This window comes from Notothenia coriiceps, unplaced genomic scaffold (genome assembly GCF_000735185.1).
Source record: "Notothenia coriiceps isolate Sejong01 unplaced genomic scaffold, NC01 NC01_scaffold00037250, whole genome shotgun sequence".
NCBI classification, from domain to species: domain Eukaryota; kingdom Metazoa; phylum Chordata; class Actinopteri; order Perciformes; family Nototheniidae; genus Notothenia; species Notothenia coriiceps.
In genome coordinates this window covers 9,874,476-9,898,422 of record NW_011369951.1, presented here as the reverse complement: position 1 = coordinate 9,898,422, position 23,947 = coordinate 9,874,476, and the positions used below count along the sequence as shown (strand labels likewise).

Sequence of the window (23,947 nt, the reverse complement as noted above, 5' to 3'; positions counted from 1 at the left end):
TTACCCACCAAACTGATGGGATGGTGCAAGCCTGTGTTGTGCAGATTGTCCATACTCTCTGTCACTCATGCTTCCTGATTTTGACAATTCAGCAGTTATATAGTGTTTAAATGCCTATTACTTACTATACTACTCATGTTGTTAGACCCTTTTATTGACAATGAATTTGAAATTCTTTTTTTAGTATGGTATGAATAATGTGTTATACCTCTATACTATAAAATAGTGTATGTATTCATAGCAAAGCCTTTAGAAATGACTATTGATTTTTATCTAAATGTGTTCTATTGTATACATAGCTGTCACATAAGTGACTTACATACACACTCTTTGCGTGAACATTCATTGAGAATAAAGTTAAGAAAAGTCATAACTGATGGCTTTACTACAAACTTTTTTCTAAACTTGTGAATTGGTCTTACTTTTAGAATCATCCTATATTAAACTACAAATAAACTTGTTTTCACCTTTGCATTTATGGTTTACTTGAAGAGCCAGATGTCCCATTGGAGTACATATAGAACTATGGAGGCTTAAACAAATTCAGCTAAACCACATTTTAGGAAGCCTGGATAACATATCTGAGAAACCTGGGGTGGCCCAGTGTGGCCTGGTATGGCCTGGTTGTTTGCTGGACATCATGCTGGTAGACCTTATCACAGGGTCACTGCAGGGTTAACAGTCAACTGGTCTGTGGCCAAATATCCTTCTGAACAAGCCAATCAGCATCTCTAACTGCCAATGCACTAATTCCTCCTCTGGATTTAGGCAGTGGGAGCATGACGAGGTCATTTTGGCTGCAATTGGCCAGTTCAGGAAGTGATTTGAAACGGGTGTAAACTAAAGCTTATCTTAATCTGTGTTTTGTTGACACTGACTGACAAAGCTAAGGTGACTGTCTTGAGGATAGCAGGTAGCCATTGTTTCACTTTTCCATGGATATAGACAATAACTCAAAGTCAGCCTTGCTCAACAAGGAGGCCAAAGAAGTAAATAAACCAATCATAATTGAAAACTAGGAATATTTGTATAATAGATTGCTTGGGGCAGCTTAAAGGAAAACACCATTTGAAATATTTTCTCCCATGGGAACTGCAATTAATCTGTCTGTTGCTGTATGAGCCCAAGCTTGCATTTCACTGCAGGATTTTCAATATATATACATCTTAGCTTGGCAATTACACAATTACATTTGGTATACTCATCACATCCAACGTTTTGTGTGTCCGCTATGGGCCATCTGCACAATTGGTTTGGTAGACCTTCACTTGCATGAATTGAATCTGTCATAAATTAATATTTATACAAATACAAGTTGAAGTAAAAACACCCAGGAAAGAGGCAGGACGTGATCCACAGAGACCCTCTGAAGAATCAAAATAAACTTTGGAAATGTTGTTGGTGGAAACATTGCCTGAACAGTCCAGAAGCTATCAATGTGAATGTTGTTGTCAGATATATCCTGCATATATAGATATAACCATAAGGTGCAGCCGTGTTTCATGAAGCACATTAAACTACACTCCAGATATTCCGTCTGACTTCTAGCCAACACCGTTAGCTCATCCATTCCTAGTATTTTAAATGCTAAATGTATATGCTATGCTATGCTTCAGCACAATTTGCTTCTCCCTGGTGTAAACAAGGTAGCCATGGGGTTGCTGTGCAACAGCGGCATCAATGCACAAAAGCAGCAACTCAATTGAGAAAAACTAAAAAAACTCTCTCTTTAAAATAGCTCAGAGAGGGCACTTCTTTCTGAAAGCTAAAAGTTAAAAGTGGTACAAATCTAATATGAGCAACTGCAACAGGCTGCATACACGATTATTCAGAACAAGTGTGCTAGTGAACTTTACAAACTAATTAAAAAAACTTTTGGGCAAAAATCTTTAAAGAAAAAAATGAATTTTCTGTACTTAAGGTACCCTAAGTATAAGAGCTGTCAGTCGCATGATGTCCATAGTTAATCGCGATGAATCGCAAATTAATCGCACATTTTTTACCTGTTCTAAATGTACCTTAGAGGAATATTTTTCAAGTTTTGAATACTCTTATCAACATACGAGTGGACAAATAGGCTTTATGCAAATGTTTGTTTATTATCATTGGAACAATGACAAATATTTTCAACACAACAACCTGGAATCTCTCTCTCTCTCTCTCTCTCTCTCTCTCTCTCTCTACCCTGTGTACTTCTCTGCACTGAGCCAGTTGCTCAAACAGACAAGCCTGTTTACAGGTGTCGGCGAAATGCCGCTCCTCTGTCTTCATAACAGTCGAAGCATGAGACTGAAGTTTGTGGGTTAAAATAATGCGCTGTGATGTGCTGTCGACACGTTGGATGCGATCCGACTTATCTAATGCAGCCCCTCGTCCTCCACAATGTTAAGCTGTAGCCCCCCATTTAGCTATGGCTGTTGTTGTCCAGGCGTCTCCCCGACAAACTTTCAAGCGTGGTCTGCCGCAAGCGAGCGGCAGGAGCGGGGCTNAAGAATGTGTAATCCCGTTCCTAACAGCCACATAACCTCTGTGAGAGAACCAAACTGTCCGTGAGGTCACAGCTTAGGAACTGCGCCTTACCCTCTGGGATTCCTAAGCTGTGACCTCACGGACAGTTTGGTTCTCTCACAGAGGTTATGTGGCTGTTAGGAACGGGATTACACATTCTTGTGTACTGACATTAGCTTCCTCTCTCCCGATTTGTAAAAAAACCCGAAACGAAAGGGTGAGTTCAGAGGTCAGCCTCGTAGATCGAAGCTCTGCATGGTGGTTTGGGGAAAATGTTAAACCGCATATAGTTTGCTGAGAAACAATGATAAGAATAAAGAATAGAGTAAAATGGCTTTGGAGACGCAAGGACTGGCCTTTGACAGTGTCTATATCCAATAATCTTCAATCCTTGGATTTTTTAAACTATGCTTGGGAACTCTGCCCTTTGGTATGTCCAGGCAATACTTCCTCCAGTGTCTTCTCCCGCCACTTTTTACACTCCCCTCTTCACTTGCTGTGAACCTGGTGTTTTATGTTAGCCAGTGCTCCAGACATCCGCTTGCATTCTGTGTATTCGTTGAAGCAAAGAGGTTTTCCACTCTTTCTAACCTTCACTTTACCAAACTTGGATAATGCTTATGGCTCCTCTGCTTTCTCCATGGCCTTCATTTCATTCTGCTGGCTTTACATCAAATATGTGACCCAACTCCTCACTGCTGCTGGGTACCACTCAGAAAGCCCTGACCACAATGATCTACTGAGCCAAGTCAGGGCTCTCTTCTGTCAGGGTGCTGGCTGACCCCCTGTGCCCTCCTTCCTCTCTCTCTTTCTGTCTCCTACTCGTGCAGCAGTGTACCAACACATTTACTGGACTCACACACCTGCATGAGTCTGCCATTCTGTGCTGTCTGTGTGTGTTCAGTAGAGAGCTGAATTATCTTGCTTGTATTAAACTACCTCGAAGGCAAATTAATTGAGTGTGCTGCTTTAGGCAAATACACTCCCATTGTAAATGGACCAGTGTGTTCTGAGAACCTGCATCTTTAAAAGGATTTAAAGCATGGGAATTAGAATTTTAATCTGGAGCCTTCATTTTAATTATATGTAATATAGTAGATATATATACTATATACTATATGAGTAGGGTGAATGATAATGAAGGAGAAGAAAGAGGCTCAGGAGTTAAACACGTTAATTCCCATGCTTTAAATCCTTTTAAAGATGCAGGTTCTCAGAACACACTGGTCCATTTACAATGGGAGTGTATTTGCCTAAAGCAGCACACTCAATTAATTTGCCTTCGAGGTAGTTTAATACAAGCAAGATAATTCAGCTCTCTACTGAACACACACAGACAGCACAGAATGGCAGACTCATGCAGGTGTGTGAGTCCAGTAAATGTGTTGGTACACTGCTGCACGAGTAGGAGACAGAAAGAGAGAGAGGAAGGAGGGCACAGGGGGTCAGCCAGCACCCTGACAGAAGAGAGCCCTGACTTGGCTCAGTAGATCATTGTGGTCAGGGCTTTCTGAGTGGTACCCAGCAGCAGTGAGGAGTTGGGTCACATATTTGATGTAAAGCCAGCAGAATGAAATGAAGGCCATGGAGAAAGCAGAGGAGCCATAAGCATTATCCAAGTTTGGTAAAGTGAAGGTTAGAAAGAGTGGAAAACCTCTTTGCTTCAACGAATACACAGAATGCAAGCGGATGTCTGGAGCACTGGCTAACATAAAACACCAGGTTCACAGCAAGTGAAGAGGGGAGTGTAAAAAGTGGCGGGAGAAGACACTGGAGGAAGTATTGCCTGGACATACCAAAGGGCAGAGTTCCCAAGCATAGTTTAAAAAATCCAAGGATTGAAGATTATTGGATATAGACACTGTCAAAGGCCAGTCCTTGCGTCTCCAAAGCCATTTTACTCTATTCTTTATTCTTATCATTGTTTCTCAGCAAACTATATGCGGTTTAACATTTTCCCCAAACCACCATGCAGAGCTTCGATCTACGAGGCTGACCTCTGAACTCACCCTTTCGTTTCGGGTTTTTTTACAAATCGGGAGAGAGGAAGCTAATGTCAGTACACAAGAATGTGTAATCCCGTTCCTAACAGCCACATAACCTCTGTGAGAGAACCAAACTGTCCGTGAGGTCACAGCTTAGGAATCCCAGAGGGTAAGGCGCAGAAAATAATGACATATTTTAATTAAATCTTTCACTTTGCTAACTGACAGTTGGAAATCCCAAGTTATGGTTTTTAATATCCCTCCCTTCCCCCAATCTCCCTGTAGGATTGTATCTATAATTTCTCAGTTTCTTTATTTTTTTCCCTCCATGGAAGCCTTTGAGGTGTCAGTTCAACAAGTTAAGCTCTTTTGCTTCACGTCACAGCCTGGCGAAGCCTACGTTTGAATTGGAAGGCAATCAAAATAAAAGCACAATTACCAATCAAGTGATCAAAACAGACCGGCTTAAGAAGACTTTGATGTATTAATCCAAAGGAGTACCTCACAAATTCCCAGAGAGGGATGAGGGCTGGCTAAAATGTATGCGGCTGTGGAGTTGAGCCTGACAACCACACAGGTATAAAATACAACCAACAATGTTCTCTGCTTTAACATAAAAGCAATTATAGTATGAATAGATCTGTTTGTGGACAACTCACAGTATCCGATTGGAACCACATAAGCATGCACATGTCCACAAGGCAAGCTCAGAAGCACTGTGTAATAGGATGTGTCAGGGTCATGGTTGGCCTCTAGGCAGAGATGTATCTTTGGGTAGGTGTGTAAGTGAGTGAATGGCTGAATGACATTGAGACAGTTAGAGGGGCGGAGTGATAGAAGGCAGTGCCCTCACAGGCCAGTAGATGTCTCCCCATGTTTATAGAGGGAGAAGTGGACTGTGTTATCTGACAGAGTAAAGGAGTCTCTGCTGGCTTCTTGAGCATGCTTCCTATATTTTACCGCAATGACTGTAACACTTGAAGAGAGCAGGCTAACAGTAAATACACACACACGCGCATTTGTGCGCGTGTGTGTGTATTTACTGTTAGTGCCTTTTCTCTTCAAGTATCACAGTCATTGTGGTAAAATATAAACCACTCTGCAAGACAAAAACCTGTTTCTTCCATGTTCACAGATTTCTAAACTCAAATGGTCTCAAATTCTTGAGAACATCTTGTCTAATGCACAGACAGAAAGTGGCCTCTGGGTCCCTTACATTTGATAGGACTCTGAGTACTCATTCAAACCAAACTCAAAATACTTAAAAGTGGAACATCACTTTGTGATGTTCCACTTTTAATTGGCAAAACAAACATTCAAATTAAGAAAAAGAAGAATATAATACAAGAGTAAGTATGAGTAAAAAAAAGAAGAGACACACGAGAGGGAATTGGAGCCAGATTACACGACTCACCACAGGCAGCCTATGGGAAATCAGATGAATGTGATGAAGTACTATGTATAAAACTGGGATCATGTTCCAGCAATCATGTGACAATGATTGTTTCCTACAAACCACAACCCACTAAAAATGAATATGCTAGGAGGTCAAGTCGTTCACTATAAGGGTCAACATACCTGAATGTTCATTACCTCAATGTCTGTACTGGTTAGGAAGAATACACTACATCTTTTGTATGCCTTTTAATGTTAATAAAAAAGCATTTGAGCTGTAACTCTGAAATTAAAATGCTGAAACCATATATTTCTGCAGAAGCCCAAACACCTCCCAACAAATACACACGCCCTCTACTTCAGCTTCTTCATGCTGTCAATTACCTCCATCATAACAAGATCTGGAGTGCTCAGGTTCGCACAGCTGGTCCTCACTTGTATATTTTTGTGATGGGATACTAATTCATTCTCAGAGGCTCCCCATAGCAGTAGCATGACAGCGTCTCGTACATCTGGCATTGGACACTGAATTAGAAGCTGCGCCAACTTGCAGTAAAAGTTCCAGGCCAGCAGGCAGGGAGCAAGTCAGAGGGATTGAGCGAGTAGATATATTGTGTTGGGTGCCTACCACTTCCCCTGCACCATCATTTGCTCCTGGTGCTACAGAGGCTGATTTAGCCCAGTGGGACCTGGGACTGGATCCTGTTCTATTTGGCTGAAATGAGGATGAGCAGTTGGGGATAGATGAGATGGGTGTTTAGGGAATTAAGTGGGTTTTATAAAGGGGGCGGCTGTAGCTATTCAAAGTACATTGTTATATTGTTATATTGTGTGTGTATGCAAGAAAACTGGCTGCATGTGAAGGTTTTGCTCAGCTCCTGGATGTGGGAAGTGTGATTTTCCCACTAGTTCTCGAATCTCAAAGACACAGATGTGCCTGTGTTTGATTCATCATTGTGCCTTCCCTTCATCCTGCTCTCTCTATCCATATGGAGGGGATCAGGCCTGATGACAACAGTCTGTGTTGAGTTACACGCTACAACTTTTGTTTGTGGAAAAAGCAGGAGGAGTGCACACCATGGTCAAAGTGATGTTAAATGTCCCGTTTAGGAACAACAGCAGCTTAAGGACAGACATAGCCCCTGAACAGAACAAGGCAACATGCAGGGTGTCATAGGACGAAAATGCTGTCTCAAGAAAAGCATCAAAGCGCTGTGTATGGTCTGATGGCTCATTTCAGATCTTGCAACCACATTTTTTCTGAGAGAAATGACTGCTGCAGAAACTGCACTGACACGCATGCTATATCGCTGTGAGACCAGTACATCATTTCCAATTACATTTTTCTAAAACAGAATAATGGTTGTTTCTGCAACGAGAGGGGCCCTCAGCTTTTAAAAAGAGGACCGACTTATTCTACTCATTTGTAGGTGAACAAATAAATAAAAAGCAAAAAATGACAACATGACTTAACTCATGTTCTAACATATACAATTTTTAGCAACTGATGGTCATGATTTGGAAAATTGTACTGACAGAAGTTTTAGGGCAACCTGAAAGCTGATGAGTTAGGGAGCATTCACTTTTGAAATGCCCTAAGCATTGAGTACCTGGTTTGACTCACAGACATAACATTTCCAAATACAAGGTGTTTTAAAGAAAATATGCCAGGATGTTTTAAAATATTGAAGATAAAATAAATCAAGCTAGACTTTTTTTTAACAACAAATAAAAAAACTAACAAAACTTTTTTTTTGTCAGCACCCTCTCCGAAGAACGTACTCACCAGGTAAAATGTTGCCAGCCTCTCTGACTTTCACATTTCCCTCTTCTTCCTCCCCCTCTTTGTGTCCTCCGATTTCCCCGTAGTAGAGGGCAATTATGAGCTCCAAAATGCGGATAAACATGGGCAGCTGCTGATCAGTAATGGACAGTTTCAAGCTCTCAACCATTGTGTGGATCTGAGGATACATAGAGAAGAAAAGTGTGAAATGTGATGTGTTCAGTTATATGCATAAATAATTTTGGTGTGGACCCTAATAGGTAATATCTGCTCCGGTTTAAGTTATATGATCACCTACAGGTACACACCACACATTATGATTGCAAGTGAATGTATAGTTTAACTAGAAGGAAGTAGATATATATTCCCAAAAAATAAAAATATTAGGACTAAAGAACCTAGAGTTTTAGAGATTTTAAATGCACCAGCAAAATAATGAAGATGACCTTTTCTATCAGAAAAAGTTGTCATATGTCATACACTGAGTGGAACAATGACAGCAACAGCCTGTTACCATTAGTCAGTGAGCAGAGGACTTTATTTCTAAACAGAAGCTTTGTTTTGAAATGTAGCTAATTTGAGAGGGATTCTCAACAATCAGTGGTATTTCAATTACACAACATGTTCTGGAACAATCAATTAATAAGTTGGCAAATAGAAGACAGTGTAGCCCTCCTTAGGGAAGCATTTTCAAACATATCAAAGTGCCCCTTGATGTAACTTAAATGACATCAGTTTAACCTAGAGAATACATCCTCAATCTTTTGTGTTTTTAGAGGAAAATTAGTATTAACAAGGTGTTGCCAACTTTTCAAGTTGCTCACTTTGATGACGGATGGGATCTTGGAATTGATGTTTTCATAGGTAAAATGAAGACGGGTTCTGAAGGAGCATTTGTACAGAAGCGGGTCCTGGTAAAAGTCGATCTTGCCACTAGCATTCCGCTTGTCCAAGCACAATGTACAGTCAGCAAAGTTGATCACTTTCCTTAAGACCAGCTCTGGAGCTTCATTGATAAAAAAGAAAAGAAAATTAATGTAGATACATTTTGCATTGAACATATAAGGGGTTGACCCATTTCACTTGACACTCATCCAACATGTGTATTAGACAAATGTACTGTATGTACACATATGTATTCACACAAAGAAATGCAGGCTTTAAAGAGGTAGCATTAAACCAAAAACAATACAAGCATACACACACTAACGGCCCAACCACACAGCAGCGTTAAAAAAAATCTTGAAAATCTTCAAGGTGGGCGTGTCTGAAAGCTTGGTGATTTTTTGCGAGCAACGCGACCAACAACCAATAACATGAATAACCCGCCCCCGACATACAAAGCAAAAAAACCCGGGATTTTATGAGAGTAATATATATATATATATATAAACTCCCCAAACAGGCGAAAACCTACCAGTTTCACCCACTGTCTCTGCCACCTCCCTCCATGCCTGGTTCCTCCGGTTTGTATCCCGGTAAATAGTTAGTGGTCGTAAAGAACCGGGTGATTTGCTACCGTAATTTCTCGTTTGGAATATGAGGAAATGAACTGCAGCATGGCTCTCCCAGCTTGCACGCGGTTTGATTGGCTAGCGCTTGTACTGTCAGATTTGCATAAACGGGATTTGATTGGCTGACGCTTCCACCTCAGCTTCAAAAGTTGAACATTGCTCAACTTTTGAATCCTGAAAATCCTGGAAATCCTTGAAATCTTCGCTTTGCTCCCCCACAATGCAGTTCGGCGAGAAGCGAGGCAACGTGACGTCACCCCATTCAAAGTGAATGGGCAGAAGCGTTGGAAGATTTTTTTAACGCTGATGTGTGGACGGGCCGTAACAGAAAGCAGGCTCTAACAGTAAATCATTGTGTGTGTGTGTGTGTGTGTGTGTGTGTGTGTGTGTGTGTGTGTGTGTGTGTGTGTGCGCAGCCTGGCAAGCCATCACTTTACCTCCTGCTATTTCACTCTTTGTTTCTTATTTAGAAAGAGTGTCTCTTTTGCACTCTCTTACACTTGCTATATCTCTTCTTACCTCGCACTAAGTCCAGGGCCACAATTCTTCTCTCTGCAAGCCATCGCGATGCTAGAACTTCTGTAAACAATGGACACAGCCAACACCTGTGTTGTGGCCCACAGGGAAGAAGCCCACTTAAAACTGTTCAACCATAAAATGACTGGAAAAACCAGATTCTTTATTTGGTTTTAGAATAGGCCAAGTGCTCTATTCTGTGCAATACAGGAAATAAATACTATAATTTCCTTGATTACAATTTGTCCTGTATATGGAAAGAATAAGTAGCTGTCGAGTGAAGGATTGAAAAGTTTCACACAAAAAGATTACTATAAGGGCAACTTGCTTGCTTGTTATTCTGAAATATAATCAAGACAGTTTTCGAGCAAATACTAGCAGCTATTGTGGGACATAAAAGTTCACACAATTCTATAAATCCCTTTACTAGTATGGGATATTCTCTTTAAGTAGCATTTTCCAGTACAGCTGCTGTATTTAGTTTCTGAGCAAAGGCCCCAGTACCAGGACAGCAGTAGCACTGGACCATGGATTTGTCTCAGGAGTGTGTTTGCATTTCAGTCCATGCAAATCTCAATCTCCTCCACCACACGCATACTTACACAACCATGCACAACTCTTTAACAAATAAATACATTTTGGTACATGCATTCACACAGCCATACATACACATGGATTTAACACACAATATGAGCAATGAAATAAGCCTGTGTAGGTGCATTCTGTGCTTTTTTTTGGCAGAACAGGAATACTACCTTCCCCTGAATTTTGTCTGAGCAATATTATAATATTTATCAAAATGAGAATGGTTGGGACTTGAAATTGGAATCCATATTTTGTGAAAAATAAGTAGAAGTGTAGTACTGTATTGAAGAAGTCACACAATAATATGATGTTGCGGGTGATATAATGTTATAATAAAAGACCTAGGTTGTCAAGAAAGCATTTGGGCACACTGTTAAGACAGTACTTAGTAAATGTAAAGAAACACTTTGGGGCTCTTCAAGAGGGTTCAGTTTTGCAACTGCTGATCTCGAACATAACTTTGATCCAGTAGGTAGCAGGCTAAAACTAGACTCAAAGTTAGACGTGCCACCAATAAATCTCTTTGAACCAATATAAAACAGAACACATTTTCTTCCGAGTGAATATGACCATTGCAGGAATCCCCGAAACGGAGAAATGCGGTTCTCACAAACAGTGGCCGCTGGTCCCCCACAAGCAGCAGTAACCATAATCACTCACAGAGTCCCCTAAGGTGTAAGCACTTGGTGTTTGGTCTTTGTGTGACTACCAACCCCATAGCATATGAATTAACATCACTATTTTCCACCACATGGAGAACAGGGAGGATAAATTAATTCAGCATGTGAGAGCTTAGGGCCAAATGACTGGATAATTGCTGGTGGTTGCTTTTTAGTGTCGGCCGTGTTTTGTTTTGGTTGTTTTGAAGGGGAGGGGAGCAGGCGCAACACAAAGGTTTGTCGACATAGATGCTGACGAAGAAGGAAGACGGGGCATTGCCCTGAGATGGTCTCATCTCATTTTTTTCCAATGGCAATTCCAAACCAACTGTTTAATTCGTTTTTAACATAATAAAGCTACACAGTTTACACTTAGCAGACTTGGAATACTGGACTCGGACTCGAGTCGGTCTCTATCAAGTTCTCTCTCGAGTCTAGATGTACTCTGCCCCAGGCGTGTGCACCTGCGAGGCGAGTTCACGTACCGCGCGCCCCCGCTCTTCCCAGTGTAAAGATGTGCAGGGACTTCTCTAAAACAATTCATTTAAGGAAATAAAACAACCACATTATAAAAGTTGACTTTGATCCAACAGAATGATTACTATTATTTATTTATGTTTATGACCCATCCCTAATAAAATAAAAGTCATAAAAGAGCAACTTGCAGGTTAGAGACACCAGTGAATAAATGTGTAGGAAAATGATGAATACAATAGATTTTCAAAAAAATATACAGAAAAATAGACTACAGTGACATCTGGCGTCGTTTTAGTAAGACATTTTTACTTCCGCATAAAAAAGCCTCCGCACGTGACCTCCCGCGTGTGACGTAACATGGGGGAGAGCGGCCGGTCTAACGTATGAATAAACATGGATCACAATGCTAGCTTTGACACAGAAGAGGTTGAAAATATATATTCGAATGCATATGATTATAATTATGAGCCTGTTAGGCGTCCAAGAGACCAGGAGCAGCCAAGGATTAGAAGAAATAACGGCCATCGGAGAGAAATGGAGCTGTGGTGTGAGGAGAACCAGTGGAGAACAGGGCAGCTGTCTTGGTGAGTGACCGGCGTTAGCTACAGTTAATGTTAACTAACGTCAGTCACATCACAACATTGTAAAGTTAGCTATCATATATCAGGCTATAACTAAAGTAGTATTGATAATATAGTAACGTTACTGACAGGACTGTTGATACTGATCCATAACAGAAACTAATGCGCAAGTATCAGCCGTATCTCGCGTTGCTTAATGCAACTCCACAATACGTCTTACGGTGCCGTGTACCGGAGGGGAGAGAGAGCAGCGAAGGGGGGGAGAGAGAAGTAATACGGTTNGTTAAAGAGAAGAGGCCCCAAGATGGAGCCTTGAGGTACCCCACATGTCATATTTGTCAACTCAGATGTGTATTTACCTATAGAAACAAAGTTGTTTCTGTCCTTTAAGTAGGATTCAAACCAATTTAGAACTGTTTCCGAAAGTCCCACCCAGTTTTCCAGTCGGTCTAGTAATATGTTGTGGTCAACAGTGTCAAACGCAGCACTGAGATCTAATAATACTAACACTGAAGTTCGGCCACTGTCTGTGTTTAAGTGGATGTCATTGAAGACCTTTACAAGAGCAGTCTCAGTGCTGTGGTTTGGACGAAAGCCTGACTGGAACACATCAAAACAGTTATTTAAATGCAAGAAGTTACTCAACTGTTGAAAAACAACTTTTTCAATGATTTTCCCTAGAAATGGGAGTTTGATATGGGCCTGAAATTTTTCATTACTGAAGCATCTAGATTATTCTTTTTTATAATCTAGATGGTGCTTACTTTTGTATATTTTATTCAAATATATCAAGGAGGTGGGCAAGGGGTGGTTAAATAGCCAACAATATTTAATAACAGATATATCGTACACTCACCAAGTTTGAGGTGAGAAGGGAACTATAGCTTGCTACGACTCCTCAAAAGTACCTGATTAAAGGTCAAGTATTAACCTTTAGATGCACGATTGACTGGACCGTACACTCTTCCATAAGTGGGTCAAAAAGGACCCATATTAGAATAATGTGTGTTTTTATGCCATTTTTGTCATTCTGGTTAAGAAAGATCACTTGTATAATATTTAGTATTATATTTTGGTTCACACTAGAAATATTTTATATTTAAGTTCTCACAATTTATAATTTTAGACATTTTGAAAAAAAAACGAAATTCCATAGAAAATGCATGCAGGTCATTTTTGACCTACTTATGGAAGCTTGGGGTAGAAATACAAAAACTACAATTTCTTAAAATGTAGATTTAAAATGTCAATGGCATGATATCCAAAACATGTTTTTTGAGGAATAGCTGGAATATTAAATGATACAAAAATGTAATGACAAAGATACTCTAAGAAAACCACCTCACCGGGTCAAAAAAGACCCACTTATGCATCGGGTTAAGAATAAAACCTAATGAATTTAGTCTAAGGCATAGTGCACTGGGTTCATCGTATCCCTACCCCACACCTGTAAATCAGTTCAAATCTACAGCAAATGCACTCAGTGACTGGACCCTGACTTTAGTAAACACCAAAGGCCACAGAAACCTTTATTAAGATGACAATACAGTAAGAGTGAGATTTCTAGAGATATTATTATATAATAAGAACATTTACAGTAGATTTATATACATCAAAAGATTAGTTATTAGTTCTTAACTAAGTATGGTTAACACCTTACTAAGGCAATGGAAAGTACATTATTGTCTTTTGACTGTATTATAAACATAAAGGGTATTGATTATTGCAAATAAACTATCAACTGTGATGTTGGTGGTAAAACAAAAAAACTACTTGAATAAACTCTGTACATGAGAAAAACTACTGGAAACATACAAGACAAGTCTAAATGGGCAGGGATGGGTTAATGTTACATATTCAGCAGCCCCCCTTTAAAAAAAAGGACTGTGGGGGATTGGAAGGTTTTCCATTCAGCATACAAGCTATTGCATAAGGTTCAGTCATCCAGTGTTTCGCTGCCTGCACTTAAATCAAGACCTCTCACATATAGGGTAAGTCAATCCTTATACAGAACCAATATATTAAAATTAGAGTTTTGGGAATTTTGTATTCTGCAGTGAACTGAGTATTTATATTTTGATGTTATATTTCTATCCACAGCTGCTATGCAAACCATTGTGCTGTTGGTGTTGTGGGTATTGGGGACATCACTGGCGTTGCCAGACCCAGACACCGCTGGGGACACGGTGGTTGAAGAGCCTATACCGTGTTCTAAGGGATGCACTTGTCTGCATGATGACTACAGCTTGGCGCTCAACATGTACTGCAGTGCTCGGAACTTCACACAAACCCCGTCTGACATTCCCCCCGCCACTCATTCCCTCTGGCTGGACGGCAACCTGTTCACATCCCTCGCAGCAGCGTCTTTTAAGGATCTTTCTAACCTGGACTTTTTGAATCTGCAGAGTGGAGAGCTGCAGACTCTTGACCCTCAGGCTTTCAAAGGGCTTAGGTCGCTAGCGCACGTTCACCTCGAGCGGAATCGCCTCCGTGCGTTACCAGGTACGATCTTCCAGAATACGCTCAACCTTGCCTCAATTAGTCTGCATAACAACCAACTGTCTCGTATTGAAGAAAGACTGTTTGCTGGACTCTCACACATGTGGCTTCTCAACCTAGGAGGGAACTCATTAGCAGTTTTACCTGAGACAGTTTTCCAGGACCTGCGAGGTCTACGGGAGCTCATTCTCGCAGGGAACCGACTCGCCTACTTACAGCCACAGCTTTTCACAAATCTTGCAGAGCTTAAAGAATTGGATCTGACTGGAAATCACCTCAAGGTTATCAAAGCCAATGTATTTGCTACACTCACTAAACTTCAAAAGCTCTACCTAGCCCAGAATCACATTGTGACAGTGGCCCCCAGAGCCTTTGTAGAAATGAAGTCACTGAGATGGATGGATATCACAGACAACAGACTGACTTCGCTCCATGACGACACTTTCTTGGGCCTGCACAGTCTCCATGTACTGCGGCTTTCCAATAACTCAATCACTGGAATTCGGCCCAGGACTTTCCGGGATCTGCAGTACTTAGAAGAGCTACGCCTCAGCTACAACAAGATCCGAGCCCTGGGGGAAAGGATCTTTGAAGGGCTGGGTCATCTGGAGGTCCTAGAGCTAGAGCACAACCAAGTGCAGGAGGCACAAGTGGGTAGTTTCACAGGGCTCTCTCATGTGGCTGTCATCAACCTTTCTGGAAGCTGCTTCCAAAGTCTACCCGACCAAATGTTCAAAGGTCTGTCTAAGCTTCATAGTCTTCATCTGGACAGAGGTTGCCTAGCAAGGGTCACAGGGCAAGCTTTCACTGGACTGTCTGGTTTACGGAGGCTTTTCTTGCAGCACAATAACATCTCTGTTGTGGAACACCAGAGCTTTGTGGACCTGGTGGGCCTATTGGGACTGGACTTGAGTTTTAACAAATTGGACGCTTTCACATCCCGTACATTCTCCGGCCTAGGGAATTTGGAGTTCTTGCTGTTATCCAACAATGAATGTCGACAGTTTCTGCAAAATGGCACAAAGCAGATACTCCCAAAGCTGCGCTATCTGGACCTGAGAGCTAATAGCTTGACAAGTATAGTCCCTGATTTTCCAGAGAATATGGAAAAACTTCTGCTTTCCGGAAACCGGTGGAAATGTGACTGCAGTGCCCTCCCACTGAGAAATTACAGCTTACAGAGTCCGTTGGTGATACCTCGGCAAGTGGAGACCCACGCAGAGGGAGAAGAGCCTGACTCAACTATCACCATATACAACAACATAACATGCATTGGCCCACCACGTCTAGCTGGTCAGGACCTGCGGGATATTGACAGTGAACTCTTCCAAGGTTGCTAGACAAACATGCACAGATTGGATTTGAGAATTGTTTAATGTTCTGTAATATATATAACAATGCTCATAACATTTCTGATATCAAAATGTAATGTCAACGCTAATGCATGATTCAGGTTTTTGTTTACCATTGACTATTAACAGATATGGTAGCCTTCAGGGGTGTCAAACTAAAATACACAGTGGGCCAAAATAAAAAAATCGGTACTAGTCGAGGGCCAGACTGGTTCAATGTTTATTGCAAAACGTATTGAAATGAACTTATTGCAAATATTAAACCTGGAACTAACAAAGCATAAATGATTGCCTATTGTTTTTAAACATTAAATAATCAGTTGCATTCATTTCTTATGGCTATATCTGCAGCTTTTCCGGAGTCATTTCTTATGATTACATTTTTCCACAGGCCAACAACAGCTTTAATAAAACTATTTCCCTCAAAGAAAAAAACAAACATGCCCTGTTGTCATGAGAAAGAAAGTGCAGAAGGAAACATCCATTAAACTCAGTGTGCTGCTCTGTGATGCTAGTTCAAGCCAGATACTTGGCATCTCATCTTGGGTGCAAGTTCATCAAGGTTTGGGCTCAGGCTCTGAGCTGAGGAAACCCTCAGGATTGAGTGAAGGTGTGCGTGCAATATACCGGCGGGCCATATCTAATAGTAATTAAAAATTATCCTGCGGGCCGAAATTAAATCCACCAAGGGCCTGATTTGGCCCCCGGGCCTTGAGTTTGAAACACGTGCTTTAGAGAAAATGGTTGAAAATATTTATCAGGTGCTATTCATTTTTTTAAATGAAAAGAAAATACAAATGTGTCTTCATTAATGGTGAATGTGTAATTCTATGTAAAATACTTGTACAATTTCACCTACAGAAAGGAAGATTGAAATTGCACTCAATGTTAAACAAAATAGGTGGATGTATTTTTCAAATGTTTAAATATCACTTGAACCCACTTCTTCGTGTTTTTGAGAAATTAACAACCGGGATAACAGGTCAAAACAAATGTAAGCCTGATTTGAAAACATAGGTACATTTACATAAAACTAAGAGCACCACAACTGCATTTTAAGTTTAACCCATTAAGATAAAAACAATTAGCAAAATTGTCAGGCAGTAGGAAATATCTGTAGGCTCCAGCTTTAAATATCAAGAACTGTATTACTTAGTGTAGTAAATAAACATGTTTTGTCACTTTAAAAATAAATACACAATTGGAAAACTTGCCTGAAAGTGCAATAAATATTTTTAAACTTGTGTATTCGTGTACATTTGTGTATTTGAAAATGCTTAATTTAAAGTTCATCAGGGGACGGATTAGCTAAACCACAGAACCCAACTACAACAACACTGATACACAGCACAATGTCAGTAATACAAAAAAAGTAAAATGGTAAAGTTTCACAGGGAAAAATATAGATATTACTGACCTGAAAGCATGCATCTGAATATGAACATAATATGTGTAGACTTACCTTTCAGTCTAACAAGTGGCTAGTCCTGGTCGATGCAGCACCTGCATTAGATAGCACAGTAGTTAGTTAGCTAGCTAGCTAATGAGCTAGCTTGCCAGGTGCACGAATTATTTCAGTACAACACCGAAATTGCATTTTACAAGCCAGAATGCTAGCATGTGTGTACACTGCATTTACTGATATATAATACAACGTTGCACTACATACGCGCAGAATACTGTGCACAGTAACATTTCTATCTATCTATCTATCTATCTATCTATCTATCTATCTATCTATCTATCTATCTATCTATCTATCTATCTATCTATCTATCTATCTTGGTTAATTACGACATTTCTGACAGCACGTGAAGGCAACATTGTTGTCAGATCACACGTGCAGAGGGAAGTTTTCCGTTGCCGTGGTGACTGGTGACCAAAGACCCTGAAACAATCAATGCGGAACATAAACGGAACCTTCGCGGTTAAACTGAAGTTGTTATATCTATTTAACGCTTGTTATGGACTTAAATAATTCGTCCTGTTGGGATTCGATTCGGGAGAAGGTGAAACAACATATACCAACCATCGACTTCGATTCTTCGCCAGTATGTATTTGTATTTCCCTCCTGAATTGTGTATGCTTGCTAACTGACAAAAGCTACATACAATGGCAAATAACATCCACATGATAACCTGGTACTTCTTAACATTACAGTCCGAAAATGAAGAAGTCGTCACTGTATTTCAGAGACCAGCTGGTCTTTCCCTGAAAGTCCCGAAAGGCTTTGACCCATTTTCAATGGGTGATGATGAATCAGAGGTGAGTTGGTTACAATTTGATTTCAACTGTGTTAATGGTACTCAGGACCCCCAAACAAACTTGACTAGCAATCACTGGCATGTGTGTGTGTTTCCTCAATCAGAAGCTGATGAAACCTTGCTGGTCAGAAAACAGAGTGAAGTTGGATGATGATCATGATGATGATGATGATGATGATGATGAAGAAGATGATGATGATACAGCACAAGGAGCTGCTGCCCCTCAGTGGAGAACAGAACACTCTGATGTTGATGTCCAGGTGGGTTTTATTGAACAAAAGCCACTATTTACACAAGTGTATCGAAATATGTAACTGTACTTATACCACCACATCTTAGAGAGAAATATTCTACTTTCTACTCAAGGAGGAAGTGTTCCTTTTTGTGTTGAGAAAGTTATCTTGTTTTTAACGCTAAATGAGCTATTTAAAACCCCTCAAATTTCAATAAAAAATGACCTCCCATCAGCTGGGAAACACATTCTAAAGCCGAAAACAGGATGTGTTTGTGAGCATATAAAAAAATACTTTTAAAGATACTTAGAAAACAACAAAGCTAAAAAACCTGAGGATCTAATCGACATAATACCTAGAAATATAAAGGGTATGATGTGCTGCATAATGACTACTTTTACTTTCAATACTTAAGGTATATTTTGCTGATAATATTAACATTCCTCTACTCTTAGAGGTTCTGAATGCAGCACATGTACTTGTAGTGCACTATTTCTACAGTGTGGTTGTAAGGTAAAGAATCTGAATACCTCTTCCAACACAGCTGAGTGTGCATTAATTTTCAAATGTTCTGTTTTAATATTGAAGGGAGACGCTTGTAAGAGAGACGTTCTACAGGTGAACGGAGCCAAGCTGAATGATTCCGTAAAACCAAAAGTGGACAAAACTAAATCTAATGAGGGTTTTCCCATTCTCTCATTTGCGGTGAGTTGGGCAAGTACAAAAGGTTAGGAAGTAAAGAGTTGTCGTTAATAGAGAACAAATATTCTCATTATTTAAAAAAATCCTGGTTTTGTTACACAACACAATTCAGAGGCTTGATCAGTGGGACTTGGATGAAGTCCTCCAAAATCTAAAAAAGGATGGGTTGCCTCTGCGACAACGTGTGTCAGCTGAACCTTCACAAGCACTTGCAGGTTAGTCATTTGTATCGCCTTGCAGCTATAGGATGATTATGGGGATATATATTGAATTTACTATCACATATAATAGATTCAACACCTTTTTTGTACATAGGTGGTGAAAAGAACAAGTCCCAGCAGAATATAATGGAGAGACTAGTTGCTTTCTGTGGCAGCCAATCAACTGAGTCCATGTCTGAGCCTTTAAAAGGCCTAAACCACATTAGGTAAGTCATATTGAGGTTTTGTGATCAGAACTTGTAAGATTATGATAACAATAAATCACTTGTTTCAAGCAGACAGAATAATGTGAACAACACATCAGTGGAGAGGATTGAAGCCGAGCTGCAGCTGATCCAAAAGGAATGTCCAACGGTTTATATTGACCTGCGTTGCGTCGATACTTCAACAAAACAACAGAGAACATCCCCAAATGTTTCATCAGAGCCCAAGTCACCAGCCAAACTCAACACCCACCAGACAACAACATCTACATGTATAAACAAACCCAATCTTAATGTGCACGCTGGGTCACAGACAGGAAATAGGTAAATATAACCACATTATAAACATTTGCCATGCTTCAGTTTAGCACATTTTGTTTCAGTTTGTGTAATTTCTCCACCAGGGAAGTCACTGGCAAGAGTCTGCTGCTCCAGAAAATCAGGGAGATGAGGAGAAATGAGAATGCATTTTCGGTGCCAGGGAATGGAGCAGACGATATGAAAGAGAACATACCCCATGCCAAAAAGTCATCACATGTACAGTTTGACAGAAACCTTCAAATGGAAAGCCCCAAAACAACTCAGCAAAGAGCAATCAAAGAAACAAATCATCCGCGGTATGTGTTTCTTCTTTTTAAATTCATCCCTTTATTGAGAAAAAAAACGACTATTTTAACCATGAAATTGCTGATTTGTTATAGGGACCAAACGAGACAGCAAGTTAGGAAACCATTACAACATGAACAACGGAAGATTCTTAAGCAGCTGGAGAAACATCGCCCAACCAAATCTGTCAATCAGAAGCAGCCAGCTGCTGAAAGGACGGACGTTCTCTATGATTTCGTAAGTGCCACCAAACAAAACTAACTTGAACCTGTAAAAATGGCCTTCATTCATTTTCACTTTTATTTTTAGGAGGTATCTCATCTACAAGCAATCTGTACACTATCAGCAGATATTGAAAGTAAGGGGTGTATGCTGCTGATTGTCGACCTATCAACTCCTGGTACAGTCGGAGCAAGGGCTCATGGGAGGAACAAACGTCGAAATCCAGCTCCGTCCAAACCAGACGTCTACAACACTTTAGTGGCTTGGTTTCTGTCTTTGGTGAGTGAGCAGTTCTCCTAATGCGTGCACAGTGTTTGTTATCGCCACAATATCTAAGAGTCACTTGTTTGTGTGTGTTAGGCTGTTCCACAACATGATGAAGAGGAGGGTAGTGCAGAGGTCCCATTCTGGGTTGCAGGCCTTCAGCAGCTGTGGACAGAGGATGGACTGGCTCTGCACGTTTTAGCCGTGGCTCGGCAAACGTACACGCCAAGGGTGAGTAGACAAACAAAAGCGTTACATCTGTAGGCTTTACAATGTCCGTGTTGATGCTCTTCCTCACTTTGTTTGCTTGGCAGAAAAGGGACAGAGACATCCACACGCGGTTCTATAACCATGTGTGCCGGTTCCTCTCTGAGACTTTGCTCACTCAGATCGCCCACTGGCTTCCTCAGCTGAAGAACGTGCTGGACCAACAAACCTACGCCTCACCCATCGATCTGCCCTCCTCCTGTTTGAACTGTTTCATCTCCACCACCACAGACAGAGCGGTAATTGGCTTCAGAAAGTGTGATTCAAATCATGAAAAACTCACTTTGACAGTACATTCATTTGGGTATGCGGAGTCAAGAAGCCTAAAACTAAAGTATGAACCCGGAATGAGCAGAAATCCCCTTTGACATCATTTGTAAAGCACTGATTTTGCATTGTGATTCTGTATGCTGTTATCTTGTATTTCAGGTTATAGTTCGGACATTTAGCCTCAGCCCAGGGTTTTACTGGCAGACTCTGGAGACTCAGGAGCGTGTGTGTAAGGGGAGGGAGAGCGCACAGGAGCTGCACACTGAGGTGAGTATATGATACCCTCAGAAGTGCAGGATCAGAGGCAAAGTAACGCTGAATTTTCTGCTTTTATTTTTGCTGCAGGTTTCAGTCGCTCTGGGGCGCGGAGCTTTCTTCCTAGATCCCCTCATGACACACTACACCCTCCAGCTTATCCTCCACTCAGGGCTGGATGTGTGTGGTCTGAGGCTCCTCTATCCATCACAGGAGCTCCTGGGTGGTAGAGAGGGTAGGCATAACTAAAAGCATCTGCTGATCAAATACTCACACTGGAAAACATGCTGCTCCAAAAACAAGTTAAACAATAAGTGAAAATGTGCTTGGTAAGATTTCTTGAAATAAGAAGGGATATTTAGATAAATCAGATCTTGTAATTAGCTGGGAGAACTTATTTTGAACTTTATTTGACCAGAATCGGGAAATGGTGTGTGACAAAGTAAGCCGCAAATTCTCAAAAGTGTTCTGTTTTCTGATGTTAGCTGGTGATTTTCTAATAAATATGTAAAATAATATGTGTTTCATCTGCGATATAACTCAAAATAAGATTATTTGACTTAACAAGATGATGCATTGTCTACAAACAAGACCCTATATCTCAGTGCAGTGTTACTTCTGAAGTTATTACTGTATGTCTTATATCAGGTGTAAAGACTCTTCTGACTAGATATAAGACTCACATACTTGGCAAGATTTTGAGTTTTTGTCGTGCAATAACTCTCTTTCTGGCTCATTGCTGGCTGTCCTGGATCCAACTATGGCCTCGGCCTCTTCAGTGTCTTTATTGAGCTAAAATAGTCATTAACCCCCCCCTCCCCCCCTCTGATTCACAGATGCTGCAGCAGGTATCCAGAGAACAGATGAGTTCTGCCAGCCTGTTCTGGCCCTTGCTGTCCGTGGCCTTCATGCCCACAAAGTGTTGGCAGATGTAACTAGTTCCTTAGATCCTCTGTTGCTCAGAAACACAGGTCTAGACCCTCGACACTGCCGAGGTCCAGAGTCTGCCCTCTTCTACCCCCCTCCAAAGGCTAGTGGAGTCCACAGGGAGCTGTGCTTTTGGTTTTCAGGAAGAATTCCAGGAGGAAGTGCTCCGAATCACAACCGGCCTCTAACTAGGTTTGTTGTCAAGAAATTATAAAAAGTACAACAACAACAACAACAACAACAACATGTTTTCTTTAATTATATATTTGGTGGTGCGAATTGAAAAAAACAGGGTTAGCACATTTTTTAAATGGTAATTGTTCGAACATTTTTCTTAACATTTCTTTTTATAAATATTAACGTCAAAAAGAAACATAAAAAGCTGACACCCTGTAGTGACTTTTGCAGGCAGGCGTTAACAATTATAACATTCTATAACCAGAATCTTATCAGGCCTAAAGAGTGTTTCTAAGGACATAACAAAGCATATTACCTTCATTACCTGCTTTTTATTTGAATAGACTAATTTCCAGGCGCCTTATTTTGTTTGTAGAGTGGATCCATCAAAAGACAGAACCGAAGACACCCTGTTCAATTCAAGCAGTTCACCGTCCTTACTGTGTGCGACAACAAAAGGTACAACATGGAGCCGGAGCCGTTAGGACAACGTTCGAAAACTGGCTTCTGTCCAAATTCAATTCCATCTTTACTTGTGTTTGTAAGGATGAAATATGTTTACTTGAGTGGGGTTGCTAATCCTTCTCTCCCCCCTACAGCTGACCTTCTCCTGGTGGTCTCTCCAGCCGTGCCTCCATGTTGCTTCGCCCAGCTGCTGGCTGTGTGTGAGCTCAGAGGCTTCAGACTGTTGGGGGTGCAGAGGCTGCAGCTGCAGAGCAGTGGAGCGGCAGCCCTGGGTCTCTCCAGCCTGCAGGTAGAATTAGACATTCAGACTTTGAGGAAAACAGTGTGTATAATATAAAGATACAATATTATTATTACCAAAGCTACCCAGCTAGACATTTTTTGTTCTAAAAACATTCTGAGAATGTTACAGTCATTGTTCTAGGAAGGTTTTCAGCAGGAAGTTTTTGTTTGGTTCCCAGAACGTTCTTCTGAAAGGTAGGATAACGTTCTCTAAAAACATTCTTAAAATCTTTGGTGATAACATTGTTAGAACATTATGCCCTCCTATTCTTAAAACGTTTTCAGCGGGAAGTTTTTGTTTGGTTCCCAGAATGTTCTTCTGAAAGGTAGGATAACGCTCTCTAAAAACATTCTTAAAATGTTTGGTGATAACCTTCTTAAAATGTTTTTGAAAACATTGTTAGAACATTATGCCCTACTATTCTTAAAACGTTTTCAGCAGAAGCTTTTATTTTGGTTCCCAGAATGTTCTTCTGAAAGTTAGCATAACGTTCTCTAAAAACATTGTTAACATTTTTGGTGATAACTTTCATAAGATGTATGAGCGCATTGAAACAATGAATAGGACGTATAAAAACGAATTTATGCATCCCAATATTCACTCACATGCCCTTATAATCACACTAAGGTATGTAGGCCCACAGTATTCATAATATCATATGTGTAAAATGTCCGAAAATAATCACACTTTTTTCTGACTATAAAGGTTGTGTCTCGTATGTAGGTTCTAACTG

General features: G+C 40.6%; 3 protein-coding genes across 6 annotated transcripts in view; 2 read left to right on the top strand and 1 right to left on the bottom strand.

The window, feature by feature from the left end:
- On the bottom strand, positions 1 to 10,230 carry LOC104967270 (vacuolar protein sorting-associated protein 13B-like). The gene is made up of 5 exons (XM_010796685.1): positions 10,206 to 10,230; positions 8,496 to 8,677; positions 7,675 to 7,849; positions 1,543 to 1,572; positions 1 to 74 (listed from the first exon to the last, which is right to left on the bottom strand). The coding sequence occupies exons 1-5, from the start codon at positions 10,228 to 10,230 to the stop codon at positions 1 to 3; spliced, it is 486 nt and encodes a 161-aa protein (XP_010794987.1).
- Positions 10,231 to 13,927: 3,697 nt separating this feature from the next.
- On the top strand, positions 13,928 to 17,090 carry igfals (insulin-like growth factor binding protein, acid labile subunit). Its single transcript, XM_010796228.1, has 2 exons — positions 13,928 to 13,994; positions 14,104 to 17,090. Exon 2 carries the CDS (start codon positions 14,109 to 14,111, stop codon positions 15,840 to 15,842), a length of 1,734 nt encoding a protein of 577 aa, XP_010794530.1. The 5' UTR covers positions 13,928 to 13,994; positions 14,104 to 14,108; the 3' UTR covers positions 15,843 to 17,090.
- A 663-nt stretch (positions 17,091 to 17,753) lies between these two features.
- LOC104966894 (uncharacterized) overlaps positions 17,754 to 23,947 on the top strand; it is a 14,655-nt gene continuing 8,461 nt past the window's right edge. For 2 of the 4 annotated variants that reach the window (XM_010796226.1, XM_010796224.1), the window contains exons 1-17: positions 17,754 to 17,905; positions 18,016 to 18,120; positions 18,224 to 18,379; positions 18,941 to 19,057; positions 19,167 to 19,269; positions 19,370 to 19,481; positions 19,551 to 19,802; positions 19,883 to 20,095; positions 20,180 to 20,321; positions 20,394 to 20,585; positions 20,667 to 20,801; positions 20,885 to 21,076; positions 21,267 to 21,374; positions 21,453 to 21,597; positions 22,199 to 22,481; positions 22,843 to 22,925; positions 23,066 to 23,220. In XM_010796226.1, coding sequence (XP_010794528.1) covers positions 17,819 to 17,905; positions 18,016 to 18,120; positions 18,224 to 18,379; positions 18,941 to 19,057; positions 19,167 to 19,269; positions 19,370 to 19,481; positions 19,551 to 19,802; positions 19,883 to 20,095; positions 20,180 to 20,321; positions 20,394 to 20,585; positions 20,667 to 20,801; positions 20,885 to 21,076; positions 21,267 to 21,374; positions 21,453 to 21,597; positions 22,199 to 22,481; positions 22,843 to 22,925; positions 23,066 to 23,220 — 2,580 coding nt within the window. In that variant the 5' untranslated portion in view covers positions 17,754 to 17,818. Of the gene's footprint in view, positions 17,906 to 18,015; positions 18,121 to 18,223; positions 18,380 to 18,940; positions 19,058 to 19,166; positions 19,270 to 19,369; positions 19,482 to 19,550; positions 19,803 to 19,882; positions 20,096 to 20,179; positions 20,322 to 20,393; positions 20,586 to 20,666; positions 20,802 to 20,884; positions 21,077 to 21,266; positions 21,375 to 21,452; positions 21,598 to 22,198; positions 22,482 to 22,842; positions 22,926 to 23,065; positions 23,221 to 23,947 lie in introns of those variants that run through there. The other 2 variants (XM_010796225.1, XM_010796227.1) reach the window with 2 other exon arrangements.

Bases quoted from the DNA above. Each gene is read 5' to 3' on its own strand.
- LOC104967270 (XM_010796685.1), bottom strand. From the start codon at position 10,230: ATGGTCCAGTGCTACTGCTGTCCTG. The intron at 7,850-8,495 runs GTGAGCAACTTG...ATGTATCCTCAG, and splicing joins AGATCCCATCCGTCATCAAA to ATCCACACAATGGTTGAGAG. The intron at 1,573-7,674 runs GTGAGTACGTTC...TTAAAATACTAG, and splicing joins GGCTGGCAACATTTTACCTG to GAATGGATGAGCTAACGGTG.
- igfals (XM_010796228.1), top strand. From the start codon at position 14,109: ATGCAAACCATTGTGCTGTTGGTGTTGTGGGTATTGGGGACATCACTG.